Source organism: Cyrtonyx montezumae, unplaced genomic scaffold, assembly GCF_038088225.1.
Source record: "Cyrtonyx montezumae isolate F1298 unplaced genomic scaffold, pur_monq_1.0 scaffold_37, whole genome shotgun sequence".
NCBI classification, from domain to species: Eukaryota; Metazoa; Chordata; class Aves; order Galliformes; family Odontophoridae; genus Cyrtonyx; species Cyrtonyx montezumae.
The window spans coordinates 137,226-155,308 of NW_027072042.1; the positions used below are offsets into that span (position 1 = coordinate 137,226).

At 53.5% G+C, this 18,083-nt stretch overlaps 1 protein-coding gene across 1 annotated transcript; it reads left to right on the forward strand.

The window, feature by feature from the left end:
• The first annotated feature begins 11,990 nt into the window (after positions 1–11,990).
• On the forward strand, positions 11,991–13,191 carry TPBGL (trophoblast glycoprotein like). Its single transcript, XM_065745721.1, has one exon. It carries the CDS (start codon positions 11,991–11,993, stop codon positions 13,077–13,079), a length of 1,089 nt encoding a protein of 362 aa, XP_065601793.1. The 3' UTR covers positions 13,080–13,191.
• The last annotated feature ends 4,892 nt before the right edge of the window (positions 13,192–18,083 follow it).

An 18,083-nucleotide genomic window follows, 5' to 3' on the forward strand; every position in this document is an offset into this window, starting at 1 on the left:
AAAAACATTGGTGTTGATTGGTGCACGCACTAAACAGGGGATCCAGCCTTCAGTGCTTATGAAATTGCTTTCCTCTTTCAAGGGGATAAATATAACGATATATTCCTCTTTCAAGGACTTCACGATAAAGCTCAACACCATTTAATTTCACAGTGCACGGTGTGACTGCAAGCGGAGCAATGAGGGTGAGCTAGAGGCAGACCTTACAGCTTACAGAAGCAGCCCAGTGGTCCCTTGGTTTGGGGTCTGGGTCTTATGAGGTAGGGTCAGAAAGTATTCTGTGCCCAAACACAGTTTGGATGGCTAAGGGGGTTTGGAGGGCTAAGGGGATGGGGAAGAATGCGTGGGGCCAAGGGGTGGATTCAGTGATCACGGAACAAGAGAGCATCCCCACTTGGAAGGGACTCACAAAGATTATTGACTGTCATCTCCATGTGAGCTTGGACCTTAGTCTCCCTGCTGGTGCAAACGTACATAAGTTGAGCCCAAATATAGACCCTCCCCATGGGAGCAAGAGTTGGGCCCTGTGTTTGTCTTCTCATGCGCCCGTGGATGTTCATTTTCAGGAGGGATGGAAGGAGATGGAAATCCTAAGAGACAACTGAAAGCCCATCAAGACTAATGAGATCTTAAAGCTTACTCATTGAGGCTGTTTTTCAGTGCCCACAGCACAGATATTTTAACTTGTTCCTTAATTTGCTCTTAAAGCAGTTAGCAAAATTCCTGTCATCCATCAGTCCGTGGCAGCCCATCTGAAAGGCACGGCCAGGAACTGTGCATTAATTGTGAATGCTTTGCTGAATTTACTGCATGGCAGGACCAAATTTTTCACTCTAAGATGAAGAAGGAATGCGCTCTTTGGCACAATCAATACTTTTCTAGATGACTGAGAAATTATCGAGGCTGCTGAGCCCATGTGCGGAGTGTTATCACTTCTCCTGAGCAACACACAGAAATACTTCCACTCCTCCTCTGTAGTAGGTCAGCTTCACAGAATTATCAGGGATGGAGGAGACCTCCAAGATCCCCAGGTCCAACCCCAACCCACCCCACCGTGCCCGCTGACCGTGTCCCTCAGAGCCACATCCCCACATTGCTGGGACACCTCCAGGAACGGTGACCTCTGGGCAGTCTGTGCCAGCGCTCACCCAGTCCTTCCTAGAATAAATGTTCCCTAATAACCAACCTGAACGTGGCCATTCCAGACCCAATGAGACCCTTGTCCTACCAGAGATGTCATCTGCAACTCATTCCCAATGGCACAGCTGGATTCCCATCCAGCAAACCAAGACAAGTGCTCCCATTTTTAGCTAACTTATCTTAATAAGCCCAAGAGCTGCGTGCAGTGTAAGGCAATACTGAAAGCACCACTCAGTAGCCATTAAAACCAGCATGAAGTGAGGATATAAGGAGCACTTTATTAACTTCTATGGGAGTTTATGTCAAATTAGTGGGAAATGGAGTTCCAGGGGAGCACTGAGAGAGGCCATGAAGCAGGGTTAGTTGTTACCTTGCTTAGATTGAAATAAAACATACTGTGTTATCTGATTGCCTTGTGAGGACTTGTAACAGGAGTTAGGGTGAAGCTGGGTTTAGCCTTCACAGAATCACAGAGTGGGTTATGTTGGAAGTGAGCTTAAAGATCCTGTCCTGCAGCTTTGCACACAACATCATGATCTCACCGACAGACCCCCAGATCTTATCTCCGAGGTCAATCCCTGTCAGGCCATGATCAACTTTTCTTTCAAATCAAAGCATCTTTTCCTTCTTACATTTACTCGTCAGCCAGTTCCATATTAAGGATGAACAGCTCTCTGAATGTTGTACAGATATGTCTGAGTGGCTGCAGGAACTGAAGGCCTGGCCCAGCAAAGTTTGAAGTTTCGGGCAGTCCCACAGCACTCAAGAAAACTTGTGCTTACGTGCCAAAGTTTAAGCACAAGAAGAGGAAGAGGAGGAGAATCGACACCCCCCACACACCTTGGGAATAGGGCAAGAAAGAGGAGCCTTCCACAACCCCAGGGAGGTGTAGGGTAGGTGTTGCAGAAGCTCTATGTAGATAAGGATAGATGCATTCTCATAGGGGGATCACAAAATTCCATGCCTGGAAATGCTAAAACCAGATTTTCCAAATCCCTATCCGTGGAAATCACTCAGTAGAAGTGAGAGGAGTGGCACGGAAAATAACATGTCCCTCCCCAGTGCATAGGTAGTTAAAACTATCTCAGGGGTGGCCCCATTGGACATTGCCCCATTAGGTGCCCCTGCAGGTTGGCTGCCTCGGAGCAGCATGATCAAAGCCCATGACCTCCTGCTTGTTCCCCAAACTGCTGGGTGTTACAGGCTGAGGAGCAGTCCCTCCCCCAGCACTGCAGCTCCTCTCTGCTTGGTCTTACAGGAACGAACACATGCTTTCCATCCTGTACAGTAAACAGAGCCTTAATCCAGGCTCCTAAGCTCATCTACATTCCAAAATAATTACTTGCAGCCTCCTAACTTGTACAAAGTTTGATTTAAGCCTTAATTTAATAATTTATCTGGAGAGCAGAAGCAAGCTGGAGCTGCCAATTAGGAGCCATCTGTTTTCCCCAAATCCTTTGCAGGCTTCACCCTTGGCAGGACCCACCACAGTTGGACCCAACCAACAACCAGCTCTCCACTGGGGGTCTGCCTCCAGGGACCACATCTTGGGGTCTTCAGAGATGAGTGGCTCCTTCCAGCCATGGGGACAGCACTGAAAGTGTCAAGGTCTGTGGGGGTTGATATGGGGGCAGTCTGAGGGCCAGAGTGGGTCAGTGATGATGAAGAGGAGGGAGAGGTTTCCTCGATAAGGCTGATGGAGGATGTTACTTCGGGGAATACCTTGAACCTTGTTGGTATCTGGAGACAGGTGGTGGATGGATAGGGCCACCCTTGTCACAGAACCATAGAATCATAGAATCATTAAGATTGAACAAGACCACTGAGATCATCTAATCCAACCATCCACCAACCACTAACATTGCCCACTAAATCGTGTCTCTAAGTACCACTTCCATGAGGTTTTTCTGAACACCTCCAGGAGCAGTGACTCCACCTGGACAGCTCACTGAAGTGCTTGGCCACTCCTTCAGAGAAGTTTTCCCTAATATCCAACCCACCATAAAAGGGTGGACAGATTCCTGTTGCGTAAATACCTATTTCCCATCTCCCTCCCTCTATCCCCCAGCTGCCCAAGGAGCACCTTTCATCCTGGAGAGCTGATGTCGGCTGAGAGAGGAGCAGGGCTGATGAAGACTGAAGAGGCCCACCTGCCCAGCTGAGGACTGTTGTGTGTCCCCAATGATTGGCACGAGGAGGTGGCCTTCCCTGAGACCACTCCCTGCATGCATCACCAGGGTGAGGACTGATCCTGGTAACCAGACATGGCTCTGCTCTCAGCCCAGCTGGTGCCGTGCCCTTGGAGCATCACCAGAGCCAAGCAATTCTTGCAGCTCTGAAGATAATAATAACTTTGGATGTGATCTCACTGGGCTTGCTCATCCCTACAGCCTTCTTTGTGTAGCAGGATTTTTTTAGCCCTCCATTCTGAGCAATCTGAGCGTTGTGGAAAGGTCTCTGTCCTCCTTGACCCAAGGATCTCATGGAGATGTCCTCTCCCTCCACTTCCATGATGTCAGCAGAGAGTCCCCTTCGGGTGCTGCCTCAGAAAACACCTTTGGGCAGTCAGAAGCTGGGGGCTCCCTGTGCTCCCTCTCCTTGCTCTTTCAGAAGGCTTCACCGCAACCTTGAGGACACGTGTGGGGCTTTTATACGCCAACCATTAAACAAAAATAAAACAGCAATAACAGAGGGAACATTTGCCAGACGTTATTGCCTCCCTCATCTGCATTTTCTTCTGCAAAATGTTCTGTCTGCAGCATTTGGCTCAGGCATCACCTCCGGGTGGGAGCTCTCCCTCTGCCCCCCACAGCCACCAGCCAGCCTGGCTTGGGGAAGCTGTAGAGGGAGGCTGATTTGGGGTTGTTGGTGACTTTGATTCATGGTCCTGGAGATGTTCCTATGTGAAATGGCCCTTTGCTGAGTCCACAGCAACCCTGCCCCCGCAGGCTCCTTTCCAGCCCAGGGGGATGAGAGCAGGTTGATCATGATCAGGACCAGAATCTCTCAGCTCACCATGGCTCTCTGCAGCAGTCAAGGTCTGCCCCAGCAGCTGTCCAACAACACTGCCTGGTCCTCATGTTTAATATGGAATTAGTGCTGATGCTGTGCTATCTCCTAGACCTCACAAGAGGGATATCTTAGAATCATAAAATCATCAAATCATCAAATCACTAAGGTTGGAAAAGTCCACTAAGGTCAACAAGTCCAACTGCCAACCCATCCACACCATGCCCACTAGTCTGGGCTGAATCACAAAGACTTGGCCAAGGACAGTGCAGAAAGGTCAAAGAAGGACCAGAAGATGCTTTGGAGAAGTTTCTACAGATGGATAGAGGCAGTGAAGTGAGAACAGTGCCCAGACCCAGCCCTGCTGCTCACATCTTGCAAACCAGAGATAGAAGCTCCAAGCTCAGCATGGCTTCAGCTGGTGTTGGTGGCTGTGAGCTTGGCTCCATGACACCCTCCATGCCACGATGACAAGACAGCTTGTCCAGCCCATACCCATCCCATGTTCTGTGCAACCACCTCGTGACCAGCCCAGGCCACCAACCTCCTTAATGGGGCAGCATTTATACCCCACAGACTGCATTGCTGGGCTGACTCCTGCTCATGACGGCTCCACTCCACCACCTCCCATTTTCACCCACACACAGCATCTTTCTTTCAAGTCACGCTTTGGAGAGCAAGTCCTGAAGAGCATCCAAAAAAACACCTCGATCCTCTTCTGATCACTCCTCTCCTTTGCATTCCCCACCAAGGGGAGAAGGATGTCACCAGTACGTGCCACCTCACAGCACAGGGTGACAAATGTACATGGGATGTCTTCTTGGATTGGACACTCCACTCCAACAGCTCATCCCTTGGTTGGACACCCAGACAGGGCTGTCCTTGCTGCCTTTGGGTTGTGAGTCCCCTAAAAATGCATTTCGAGCCAGCAGAGCGCTGCGGTTTGTAAATGGGATCCGTTTTTCTCCCTGGGTTTGTGCTGGGCTTTCAGTCAGCAGCGCCGAGCCAAAGCCCTTGATGTTTTACAGCTCTTGTTAATGCATCGGCACTTCCCAAAGCAAACTGTTTATGGACACACCGCAAAGGGAAGGGGGAAGGTCCCCATGCTGAGTTATTTATAACCCTGCTGATCACCGGCCTCTGCTTTTCCCCTCTTTCAGGTGCTGGAAGCAGGAGTGCTCAAGCACGCAATTACCTTCATTGTCACTCCTAGCTCAGAAATCATCACCAGATCTCCCTCAGGAAGAATTCACCATCAAACTGTCTGCGGAGTGCAGGTTCATTGCAGGTGGTGTTACATTATTGGCTGCTACATTGCTGTAATTCCTCCCAAACCCAAGGTAGCCCCAAATACCCTGTTATGTGCAGGAGATGAGGAACAAATCGTGGCCTGACATCTGAGCTACTATTTAGGGTCTCTGGGGTCTATAGGACACTCGGGTCCTTTGCTCTTATCAGATTCTCCTTGTTTTTGAGGAGCAATATTTTGCATCCATCAGCATGGCCATGGACATCTGCACGTTGTACACTGCCCACTTTTTTTCCCATTTAGACTCAGGAGAACTTCTACACCACCTCAACAATGAAAACTGGAGGCAGACACAGTGCCCAGAGGTACCTGGTCACATCCATTCCAACACTGCACCACAGGGTGAGGAGATGAGCAGAGAGACATTTTCCTGGGGCAGAGACAGGCAGGACCCAACATCCCCGTCCTTGCAATGGGATGCAGCCATGGGGAGATGGCAAAAAAATGTTGCAAGCCCATAGCTTTCCAGGAACACCACACTTGGGTTGCCAACACTGAGAGCTCCAGGCAGGCCCTCCTGGGACTACACAACATCTCCATTCTCACCCATGCTGAACCCCAGCCCCATGGCACAGCAGATGCAATGTAGGCAAAGAGGCGATTTTCCTGTGTTGTCATCTTTTTCTGTCTTCCATGGCTTTCTTTTTGATTTTCCATAGCAGGAAGGAAATGGATTTGCAACAGTTTCTTGCCGATCTCTGCTCACAGCTCTGAATGTCAATTTCCATAACTTAAGGCATATGTGAAGTGCACGAGCCTGTCCATCACCACCACCATCATCACCATCATCACCATCATCACCACCACCAGCACCCTTGTTTTAGTGGATACGATGGTAATGGGTTGACAGACTTGATGATCTCAGAGGTCTTTTCCAACCTTAATGAATCTGTAATCATCACCATCACCATCATTACCATCATCACCATCACCATCACCACCATTTTAGTGGGCATGGTAGTGGTGGATTGATGGTTAGACTTGATGATCTCAGAGGTCTTTCCCAACCTGAATGAATCTATGGTCATCAGCATCAGCATCACCACCATTACCAACATCACCAACATCACCATCATTACCATCACCATCACCATCACCACCATCATTTTATTGGATATGGTGGTAATGGGTTGGTGGTTGGACTTCATGATCTTAGAGTTCTTTTCCACCCTTAACGAATCTATGGTCATCGCCATAACCACCACTTCCATCATCATCACCATTATTCTTGTGGGTCACAGTGGTGATGGACTGATGATTGGACATAATGATCTTAGAGATCTTTTCTAGCCTTAATGATTCCTCCCAACCACGATTACCACCATCACCACCGCAGCCTTGAGGACTGCCTCCTCCAAGCCATCCCCCAGCCTGCAGGATGGAGATGTGAGCCCCCAGCAGCAGGTGGCACTAAGCAGATGTCCCCAGAGCACAGTCCCCACATGAGAGCCTTTCCCCAAGCATGCTCGGTCCCTCCAGCATCCCTCCCCATATCTTCAAGAGGAACTCCCCACCTCCATGCACAGGGGGCCCAGCAGCTGCAGATCCAAGCTTTAATTAAATATTCTCAACCTGCCTCACACTATTGAAGGAGAACATGTAATTTGTCATGTCCCTGTTATTAATTGTCAGCGCCAATAGGAGTAATCTCAGCCCCCCAGTCCCAGGCTAAGGAAAATTTATGGTTTTGGGTTTTTTTGCTAGGTGTATTCGTAGCTCAGCTGACTGTAGAATCACATGTTGGAGCCGCAACGACTGCCAGCTGCTTGCTCCTTGATTTCACAGCTCCCTTGGCTTGCACTTGATAATTTGGGATGCTGAAAGCAGCTGTGCATCAGCCTTCCCTGGGTGCTGACCTCAGCACTGAGCAATGCCATTCGCCCCCTCCTGCAGAGGATGTCATGGATGTGATTTCCAAATCCAGCTCTGGAAATAGATCTGACACCCTGAAAAGCACAAAATAATATTTTTTTTTCTGTAGAGGTGCAAAAAGACAACTGGGCCCAAAAGGCTCTGGGAAGGATTTCCACAACAAGAAGGGATGCAATGCAGCTCTCAGCCCTGCAGCTCATTGCAGCTCTCAGCCCATCGCCAACAGAGAGTGTTGGGAGGATAATTCCCTTCTGTAGACAACTCCTGTAACATTGACTTTAACTTTAAAACCTCAATGAGAGCACTGCATGAGGAGCAGCTTGCATCAAACTCTTGCTCAGAAATCAGCTTTTTTCAACCTCTTTATTATCTAGTTTGTATATGTGATAATGGCCTATGCTGCTTTATTATATAAAACTGTTCTAGCAATACTGATCAGCACGGGCTTGCAGATCAGAGGGAGAGATCCAGCAGAGTAAATGCAACTGAAAGCTCAAATTATTCCCCTTGCTTTTGGAGAGGAGAAGGGGAGAGAGAGGGGAGAGGCAGAGGGAGGGGATGGGGAGGGGGCAAGGGGGAAGGAGGAAAAAAAGAGAAGAGAAGAGAAAGAAGAGAAGAGAAGAGAAGAGAAGAGAAGAGAAGAGAAGAGAAGAGAAGAGAAGAGAAGAGAAGAGAAGAGAAGAGAAGAGAAGAGAAGAGAAGAGAAGAGAAGAGAAGAGAAGAGAAGAGAAGAGAAGAGAAAAAGAAGAGTGTTTCTTTTTCCAACACCATTGCCTCCTTCCACAGTCTGGAGGCTTGCATGGCATGGGGAGGTGCAAAGCCAACAATGTGACAGCAGGATTACCTCTTTGCAAGAAGAAAGTTCTCATGCTCACCACATTGCTGCTGTTGCTGTGTTGGGTTTGCTGATACCCAACCCCATAATCCCATCCCAGTGCCTCAGCATGAAGCTCCCATTAAAGGCAATGGGGTGATGCCATCCACCCTATGCAAAGCCCCCAATGCCCTCTAACAATCTGCATTACAGGGCTTTGAGCCGCTCTGATTTGTAGCCCAATAAAACTTACTGCAAGGTGGGATTCATCATTTGCAGCTAGTAGTGAGGGGTTGGCCTTCCTTTGGGATCACACCAATCCTTTGGGAACAGGACACAGGCTGGGAACCTCTGATCAACCCCAACCCGTGATCACCCTGTAATCTCCACACCCCCATGTATGATCCACACCACACTCATAGGCCCATCCCATATTTTCCCTCTCAGCCCTAGATCACCCCTCCATTCCTGGGGCCATTTATGTGAGTGGCCCCATTCATCCCCATCCCTCTAGGAAGAGTGTCCCCACACATCCCTACAGAGCCATGGGATGAGTGAATTGTGACAGCTCTCATTGCTCCTACACCTGATAGGAGACAACCCCCTTCCCAAATCACACAGCTCATGAAATGGAGGGCATGTTGGAGAGGACTCTGACTCCTTGGGAGGGTCAATGGGGAAAAATGCTGATGTGAGGAAATCCAGCACACCGTCAGGAGGAAAGCTGTGCCCTGCGGTCTATTTTTGGCTTGTTTTTCTTAACGATGGAGCCACTGATCTATGATATTGTCGCGGCTGTGACTAAGGGCTCTGCAGTTGGAATGGCATCAAGGAGGAGTTGGAAAGAGGGCAGCGTGGGTCCCGGGGGACCGGTAATGGGAGAGAGCCCTTCACCTCCTGTTTACATTTTAATGCCCATCCAGGTTATTCATTATTTATTGCTAATGTATTTATAGAGCATTACCAGCACACACGGCGCTCGGCAGACATTTGGGGAAAAGGTCCCCACTCCTTCAGATAAATCACACAGTTCAGCACAGCCCCAGCACCGCTGATCCGATGCCTTTGTAGCTTGGACAAAGGCAGAGGGACCACCTCTCCCTCTTGCCTTTGTGACATTTCTAAATGTGCCTCTTTCCTGCTGGTTTGCCGCAGCATCTGATGGATGGACACACACCGAACCCAGCCTGGCTGCAGGCACCCCAACCCCCCACTCCCAACACCCATTGAACTGCAGCCTGCACTCAGTGCAACACAGTGAAGCACCGGGAGAAATGGGATTTCGTTGGCTGGTGTGAAATGTGATGTTGGCGCCTCCAGAGCCACTGGAAAGGATCAAGAAAAAATACTTTCTGAATTTCTGGGGTATGCTTGTATGTGTCCCTGCAGCTCCTCCGCTCCATCTCCACAGTCCTGCAAACCTCACCGTGCCCCAGTGCACTCCAGGTGCATTTGCAAGCCTCTAGTGTTTAAATGTCAAATCTTGGACACCATCTTAAAATATGCACCAATTAACATAACACATTCAATTCCACTCAGCTCCCTGGGTCAAGGAGCAGAAATGCTGCAGGCTGGAAGCGATACCCAGAGGGCTTTTCAGTGGCCATGCTCTCAAAAGCAGAGAATGGCAGAATCATAAAGATGAGAAAAAGCCTCGAAGATCATCAAGTCCAAGCAACAAAATGAGGCTCTGCGGGAGCTTCTGCACTCAAAAACCGTTTTGTCTTCATGCTTTTGCAGGAAGAGTTGAAAATGTACCCAGGTGAGATGCAGAAGCCAGAAAGTGAGATTGGAATCACCCAATGTATGTTAGGAACTTTCCCTCCAACCTTGCACAGAAATGGAGATAAAGGCTGACACTATTTCCATTGCTAACAGCCAATTTAAGGCTGGCTCCACTCAACCCAACCCAACCCAACTCAATCTAACCCAACCCAACCCAACCCAACCCAACCCAACTCAACTCAACCCAACCCAACTCAACCTAACTCAACCCAACCCAACTCAACACAACCCAACCCAACTCAACCCAACCCAACTCAACCCAACTCAATCCACCCCATCAAAATACACTGAGGATTAGAGCTGGAGACCTGAGGTGCTTGGGGAGGAGGAGGAGAGCCTTCAGCCTCACTTGGCAGACAGCAAAAGAAGAGGAACACGGGACTTCCTGCAGGCACATGGGGTGGTGAGCTGACTCCCTGCATCAGTGGGGTCAGACCTCATTGCCCTAATGCCAAAAAGTCTTCACAGAATAGAATCATATCATCATAAAGGCTGGAAGCACCTCTAGGGTCATCAGGTTCAACTGTCCACCTGACTCCAATATTGCCCACTAAACCATGTCCCTGAGTCCCGCATCTACAAACTCAAAAGGGTTCCAGGTGCACTTTTCCAGGAGTTCCTGGCTTTCTCTGCTTGCTTTTGGACGCTGTCACTTTAAATCTAGGATTTGTCCATCCTGATGTAGGGCGGCCAGGAGCAGTCGGAGCAGGATCAGATCATGGCAGTGTCCCAAACGTATCCCTGCAGAATCCAGCAGAACTTCAGGGAGAGGGAATACCAACGGGGAAAAATCCTTCGGGGATGGGGTTGGGGGGGGGGGGGAAGAAAAGGGAAAAAAAAAAAAGAGAGAGAAATGTGAGAGATAAGGGAAGGAAAAAACAACAAACAAAAAACCCACAAAATCGAAGAGAAAAATCCCAATCTGCACAGGTTGGGGTTTGCAGCACGGGGAAGAGCTTCGCAGGGAGGGGAACGAAGCCGGGAGGATGTAACGGAGCCCGACGCCGGTTGGACTTTGCCCAAACTGCTCCAACAAAAGTGATGCTATCTCCCAAAGCCCTTCGTGGCCATCGGCGGCTGCGTCCCGCGCCCCTCCCCAAAAGTGGGGGCAATAGGGACACGAACAGCTCTGCGGTGCTGAGAGGAGATGGGTGTGGGGAGTGGGGGCAGCCCCGCCCCCCCTTCCCCCCCACGGCGATGGGATGGGGATCGGGACAGCCCCAAATCCTCCCTGAGCTGCAAAAGGAGAGGGACAGCCCCGACCCCTCCCGCGGTGGAAGGGAATCGGGACAGCCCCACAGCCGTCCCCGAGCCAGGAGGGATCCGTGCCAGAGCTCTCCGGGCAGCCCGGAGCCGAAGCGAGCGAGGCCGAGCTGAGCTGAGCCGAACCGAGCTGTGCCGAGCCGAACCGAACCGAGCCGAACCGAGCCGGGCAGCAGCGGCACCGCGCACCTCCGACGGCAGCTGCCCGCTGCGCTCCGCCAGCCGCAACCTTCCTCCTCATTCTTCCTCCTTCCTCCTCTCCACCTCCTTCTCCTTATTCTCTTTTCCCCCTCCTTTCCTTTCTTTTCCCCCTCCTCCTTCTCTCTTCCTTCTCCTCCTTTCCTCACTTTCTTCCTCCTTCCTCCACCCTCCTCTTCACCCTCATTCTCCTTTCCCTCTTTTCCCCCTCTCCCTTCCTCCTCCTCTCCCTCCTCCTTTCCCCTCTCCGTCCTCCTCCTCATCCTCCTTCCCTCACTTTCCTCCTCCTTTCTGCTTCTTCCACCTTCTCTCTCTTTCCCCTCTCACCTCCCCACCCTCCTTTCCTCCTTCTTCCATCCATCCATCCTCCTCCTCTCCTCCTCCTCTCCCCCCCCACCCCCCTTCCTCCTCCCCTCCCTCCCCCCACCCCATTTGGGCAGCTCCGCTCCCGCTCTCCTCCACCAGACGCCGCCGCTCTCGGGGCAGCGCACTCCGCAGCAGCAGCAGCGGATCCCGGGGCGGGGGGAGCAGGCAGGCAGACAGCCCCCCCACTCCCTCCCCCTCCCCCAACCCCGGCCCCTGCATGCCCCAGCGCCGGGCATGGCCCGCAGGACGCGGCGGGCGGCGGGGCTGGGGCTGCCCTACTTGGGGCTGCCCTGGTTGGGGCTCGCGTTTCTGCCCTGGGCCGTGCCCCCCGCCGCCGCCCCCCCAGGGGGCTGCCCGTCCGCCTGCTACTGCGTGGCCACCCCGGAATTGGTGCAGTGCCGCTACGAGCGTTTGGACGAACCCCCCCGGGATCTCCCCACCTCGGTGCACAACCTGAGCATCTCCGGCAGCAACCTGAGCGTGCTGCACCGCGCCGCCTTCGCCCCCCTCCCGCTGCCCGACCTCCGCCTGCTCCGCTTGCGCCACGACAACATCCAAACCATCGAGGACATGGCCCTGCAGGGGCTGCCGGCCCTGCGGACCCTCGACCTCAGCCACAACCCTTTGCATTCGGTGGCGGCCGGCGCCTTCTCCGGCGTCCCGCTGCTGCGCACGCTGCAGCTGAACCAGGCGCTGCTGGCCGGGGCCCCGCTGGAGGAGCAGCTCGCCCTCGCCCTGCACAACCTCACCCTGCACCGCCTGGAGCTGGCGGGCAACGGGCTGCGGGCGCTGCCATCCTCCCTGCTGCCCGCCGGCCTGGAGGAGCTGGATCTCCGGAACAACTCTCTGCAGCGCTTGGCATCCTCCGAGCTGCTCATCCTGGAGGCTCCGGGGCTGCGGGGGCTGCGGGTGTCCCTTGGGTCCAACCCGCTGCAATGCGACTGCTCCCTGCGCCCGCTGCTCGCGTGGTTGCGCTCGTCCGCCGCCCGCGTGCCCGATGCGCGGAGCCTGCGCTGCTTTGGGCCCCCGGCGTTGCGCGGGGCCGCGCTGCTGAGGCTGCGGCCCGAAGGGTTGGGATGCGCGGCCGACGAGGGCGGCGAGGCCGGACAGCTGGAGACCGCATCTTACGTCTTCTTCGGCATCGTGCTGGCCCTCATCGGCATCGTCTTCCTCATGGTGCTCTACCTGAACCGTCGCGGCATCAAACGCTGGTTGCACAACCTGCGGGAAGCTTGCCGAGATCAGATGGAGGGTTATCACTACCGTTACGAGCAGGACGCCGACCCGCGCCGCGCCAGCACCGTCGGAACCCCCGGGCTCTGACATCACCGGGCTCTGGCGGCACCCCGGGGTGCTCCTTCCAGCTGCCCCCATCCCCAGCATCCTCCTGGTCCCTGTCCCGTTGCTGTGGTGCTGCTCCAGAGGTCCGAGGCGCGTTGGGATGCATCTGAGTGGCTCTGACAGCACCGCAATGTTTTCCTTCCAGCTGCCTCCATCCCCAGCGTGTTCCTGGTCCACATCCCGTTGCCACGGTGCAGCTCTGGAGGAAGAACTGGTCCTAGAGATGCTGTGAGTGCTCCCGTTGGGCTGCGTCCGTGTGGGCAGCACCATCCCTCGGGGTTTTGGACTGGTTCGGCCCTGCTCCATCCCATCGCTGGACCCGTTCCCTTGTCCTCGTGAGAGTGCTGGGATCAGGGGGTGACCGTGGGGACGCTGTGGGGATGAGCTGGTCGCTACACATCCCAGCTCCCTCGCACTGCAGACACGAGCCTGAGCTGCACACATCCCAGGGAGCAGCAGCCATACCCGAACCCATCCCGGACACTCCTGGAGCCCGGACTCGACTTTGACCATGTACAGCTCTTTCCTATTAGATTTCTATTTGATCAACGCAAGAACTTCGCTCGATTTCTCTCTTTTTTTTTTTTTTCCTTTTCCTTTCTTGCTCTGCTCTCCCCACAAACCTCCTGAGCTCTCCCAGCCCCGACCTCCTCCCGTCGGACCACATCCCCACCTCTACCCAGGCACGGATGGACACAGCCGTGCAGGGATCACCCTGCAGGCGCCTGCATGTCCCCAGGGCACCTCCTTCGGCCTCAAACCCCTCTCCCAGCCCGGGCTGCCTCAGCCCTTCATCGTGAGGAGCAACCCCAAAGCTCCAGCTCTCGTGCACCTGCCCGTGTTTGCTTCGCACCGTGCCTGTTACTATATCCTAGAGCAAATATACCAAAAGCCACATCCCTTGTAGCGTCTGCTTTTGTTTCTGAACACTGTCCGGCTCAGGCGGTGCCATTGTGGTCGGATTTCCAACTGCTCCCAGAGGTGCAGAGTTTTGCCAGGCTCAGAAACTCCTTCTGCTGGGGGGCAGCGGGGAGGCAGAGCGGCTCTGTGGGACTCGAGCACAGAGCTCGGCCCTGATCCCTCCCTGGGATTTGGTCATTCATCACAACAGAGGGTTTCCAAAGCAATTCGGGGCTCTCTCAAGCATTTCTGTTCCATAACTCATGAGATGCTCATGCCTGCAGAGCTGCGGGGCCACCACTCGTGGCACTTCCAAATGAATGTGCCATGTGGCACAGCGCTGGACTTCGATGTGGGGCTGAGCTGGCTGCTTTTCAATCCTTGGGGGGTCTTCCTTTCCGTGTGCTCAGCTGGGGAGGGCCGAGGATGGGGCTGCACCCACAGTGCTTGGGTTTGGGATGCTCAGAAGTGCCCGAGTTTGGGATGCAAGGAGGTGTTTGGGTTTGGGACGCTTGGAAATGCCTGGGTTTGGGATGATCATAAGTTCCTGGGTTTGGGATGCAAGGAGGTTCCCAGGTTGGGGATGCTCAGATGTGCCTGGGTTTGGGATGCTCAGAGCCCTGATGAGGTTTGGCAGGGAGCAGTGGGTAGGCAGCATGTCAGGCTGGTAAATGAGGAAGGAAGCAGCTGTGATGGGTTCCGGGTTTTCTGTTCCCCTTTGTTTGTACACAACTCCTGCACCGGGCAGCTGATTCTGCAGAACTCTGTCAGGGGTTAGAGCAATTATTCCCATCCCATTAATTTCACATTTTTTCCCTTTGTATCTGTCCTCTGATAGGGACAGTGGAGCTGGTGCAGAGGGGTAGGGCTGCACTTGGCTGTAATCAAGCAGAAACATGTGAGTCCAAGTGAGTGTCCCGGGTTTTCCAGCAGGAATTTGCTGTTTGGGGGAAATCTTTCCCTTCAGGGCTTTCCTCCTGATGGGGCAAAAAAAGAAATGGGGCAAAAAAAACCAACAGTGCTTTTGGTGCTCGGGGCTGTGCAGGGAAGGATGCTCATTGAAATCTCCAAAGGGAGAAAAAAAAAACCCTCACTTTTTGGACTTCTTCCTCCAGGAATAGCAAATGGGAGCTGCTGCCTTTTTGCAGTGGGGAAACTGAGGCACAGACAATGTTGCTGAGAGCAGAAAAAGCCCAGAAACCCAACAGCTCATCTGATGGCACTGCATGGTTTGTGCTTTGCTTTTCCCTCCTGCAGCGGACAGGACACAGCTCCTCCTCCGGGGGAACCGAGTGGATCCCAAAGAAATGGGGATGTCATCAGATCCCATCCATGTATTTGTGAGTGCAGAGTGAGGCCGTGCTGCTGTCGGGGTCAGCTCAGGAAGGGAAAAGGGGAACGGTGATAAAAGGGACAAAAAGGGCTGCGGGTTTTTGTACTCCTATGTCGCTGCCTCCCAAAGAGTCGTTAGCAGCCCAGGACCCAGCCCTTCTAATTAGTGGTGCTGGGATAACGCTGGGGATGGGGGGTGCCTCATCCAGTGTTGCTCAGAGCAGTGGTGATTTGCCCCTTTGGCACACAGGGCTCAGGGATCTGAACCCTGGGGGCTCCCCCTGCACCCCACGGCACCCCCAGCCCCACATCCTCGTGTCCCAGCACAGTCATCCCTCAGGGGCCTGAGCCCATGGAGACCCCAGACAGCAGTGTCACAGGTGGAAATCCCTCTGTTTCACCCATAAGGGGCATGAAAGCACCAAAAATACATGTGCCAAAATAAAAGCAAGCTGGCTGGGGAGCCAGGGCTCTGCTTGCTGCAGCTGGAGTGGGCTCCTCAGAGTGCTCGTGCCTCCACAGTGCTCTGCTCCAGCATGGCTCTGGGCAGATGGGTCTTCCATAACCTGCCTCCCTCTGGATGATCTTCCAAAATAACCTGTTTTCCAGGCTGTTTCAAGCAAGTTTTTGGCACACTGGGGACAGGTAGGATCTCTCGGGGATGTTTCCTTGCCCTTCATGAAGAGGAACCAAAATCATCTCGGTAAGGTGCAAGTGAAGAACCTGCACCTTAAACCCCTGCAGATGCTGCTCTGCGAGGGCAGGATGGATCCCTGAGCCCCAAACCCCATCGGATGCTGCTCTGAATGGGCAGGACCAGACTGCTCCATCCTCACAGGACAGGTTTCTGGAACAGAAGGGTGGACTTCTGGCTTGGGATGGCCCAAAGGCCATCTCAGGTGGGTTTCCATACGCTTCGTGCAACCATCTCCCAGTCAACCCTTGCTCCCACATCGCTGATCCCTCAGTGAGGAGATGGGGACACCCCAGGAGCTCTGTTCCTTGCAGGACAAAGAGCCAGGGATGGGAATTTCGGGGCCCTTTGCAAACAGATCCATGCAGCAACAAAGCAGATTACCCTCTGCTTGAGGATTGTTCCATTGATTACATCAAGGTTCTCCTTGCCCTGGACCATGGGGATATGTGGACCCTGGCCCCAGCAGCACCTGTGTCCCCTTCCACGGGGTCAGGGGCTCAAAACCACAAAACAAAGGCTTGGGGAGATGGGTGTGAGCCCACAAAGAGCTGAGCCCAAGGGACAGGCACGTGGGCTGCCAGGCTGATCATTAGTTTACCCAATTAATTATCACACTGCCAAGGTGTGACAGGAATCCAGGCGCTGCTGGGACTCACCAGCCTCAGTGTCCCATACCATGCTCAGATCCCCACCCTCAACCCCCACACGTGCACCCGGATGTGGGACTGGGACTTGGGGATGATGCTGCTCCTGGAGGGGACGGGGGTCCTGGAGATGAGAATGATCCAGAGGCTGTAAGAGCATCCGAGCCGGTCCCCAGGACCCTGCCCTCTCCGCACCCCAAAGCAGGGGTGCCCAGCCAGCCCTGCTGTGTCCCCGCACCCCAAGGATCTGGCCACGGGCAGGTGGGGACACCCAGCGCCCGCTTGTGCCATTGCAAGTGGCTGGGGATGGACTCAGCTCCCTCCTGCTATCCCTACCCTGGTCCCTTCTGCTGCCCCCTTCGCCCCCTGCCCATGCAGAACCCCATCTCTGCACCCCACGACGCTTTTCCCGTTTATAACCACGCAGACTGCTGTAGGGGATGCTGGAATCTCTCGGTGCAAAGCAATCTCTGCACTGTCAGAGTGGCACGGGGCATCATGCAGAGCTGGGAGGATGGATGACCCATGAAACTCTTCCCCCTCCCCCCACCCCCTCCCCCGACCAGCACCGTATTGCACCGATGCAAGGAAGTGCTCTGCTTTGGGGGCAACAAGGACTGAAAAATACCGAGGAAATGCAAAGGGTTGCGACTACGAAGAGAATAGTTTATTATCCATAACACTTCATCCAGCTAAATCCACGTAGCAATACACACAGAAATAGTTCAGAAAAGTGCAAACTCTCCACTCGGTCGCATACCCATAATTGTACACAACAGACACTGGGTAATGAGAGTACACAGCCACAGCTCCCCGGGACTCCAGACAGGAGCGGTGCAGCTCGGGCTGCTTCCCTCCCCGTGTACAAAGCCACTCTGAGCAGGCAAAGGTGGGCAAGGAGCGAGCCTGCCATCGAGAGAGGCTTTAATCCACAGCTCACCACGCAGACAGTCCCTTTCCTAAACCAAACTGAAACCCCTCAGGAGCCAAAGAGGGGCACGAGGTGCTACCCAAGCACTGCTGGAGCGGGGAGCATCAAGTCTGGCACGCTTACCGAGTGCTGCACGTCACCTCCGGGTCTGAAACTGAAAAATACTGAATTTTAATTCTTTCATTCCCGTTTGAACGATGCAAGCATTGCCCTCTTGAGGCACTGAGGGCATTTGGGAGACCTATGCAGATGAGACCGCAGCTCCTGCACCGCTCTGTGCTGCTGGAGTCCATGCTGCAGGGAGGGCAGGGGAAGCAGACAAGCCCATGAGCTCAGCAGGGCTGTGCAGCTTCACGGAGAGCTGCACTCGGCCTTCCAGCCCAACTCCACCGTGTCAGACACTCTCCTTCCTTTGCTTCACTCACAGCATCCTCTAGAGTTGCAGGGAGACACGAACACCACCTGAAGCTACGTCAATCACG

Bases quoted from the DNA above. Each gene is read 5' to 3' on its own strand.
- TPBGL (XM_065745721.1), top strand. From the start codon at position 11,991: ATGGCCCGCAGGACGCGGCGGGCGGCGGGGCTGGGGCTGCCCTACTTG.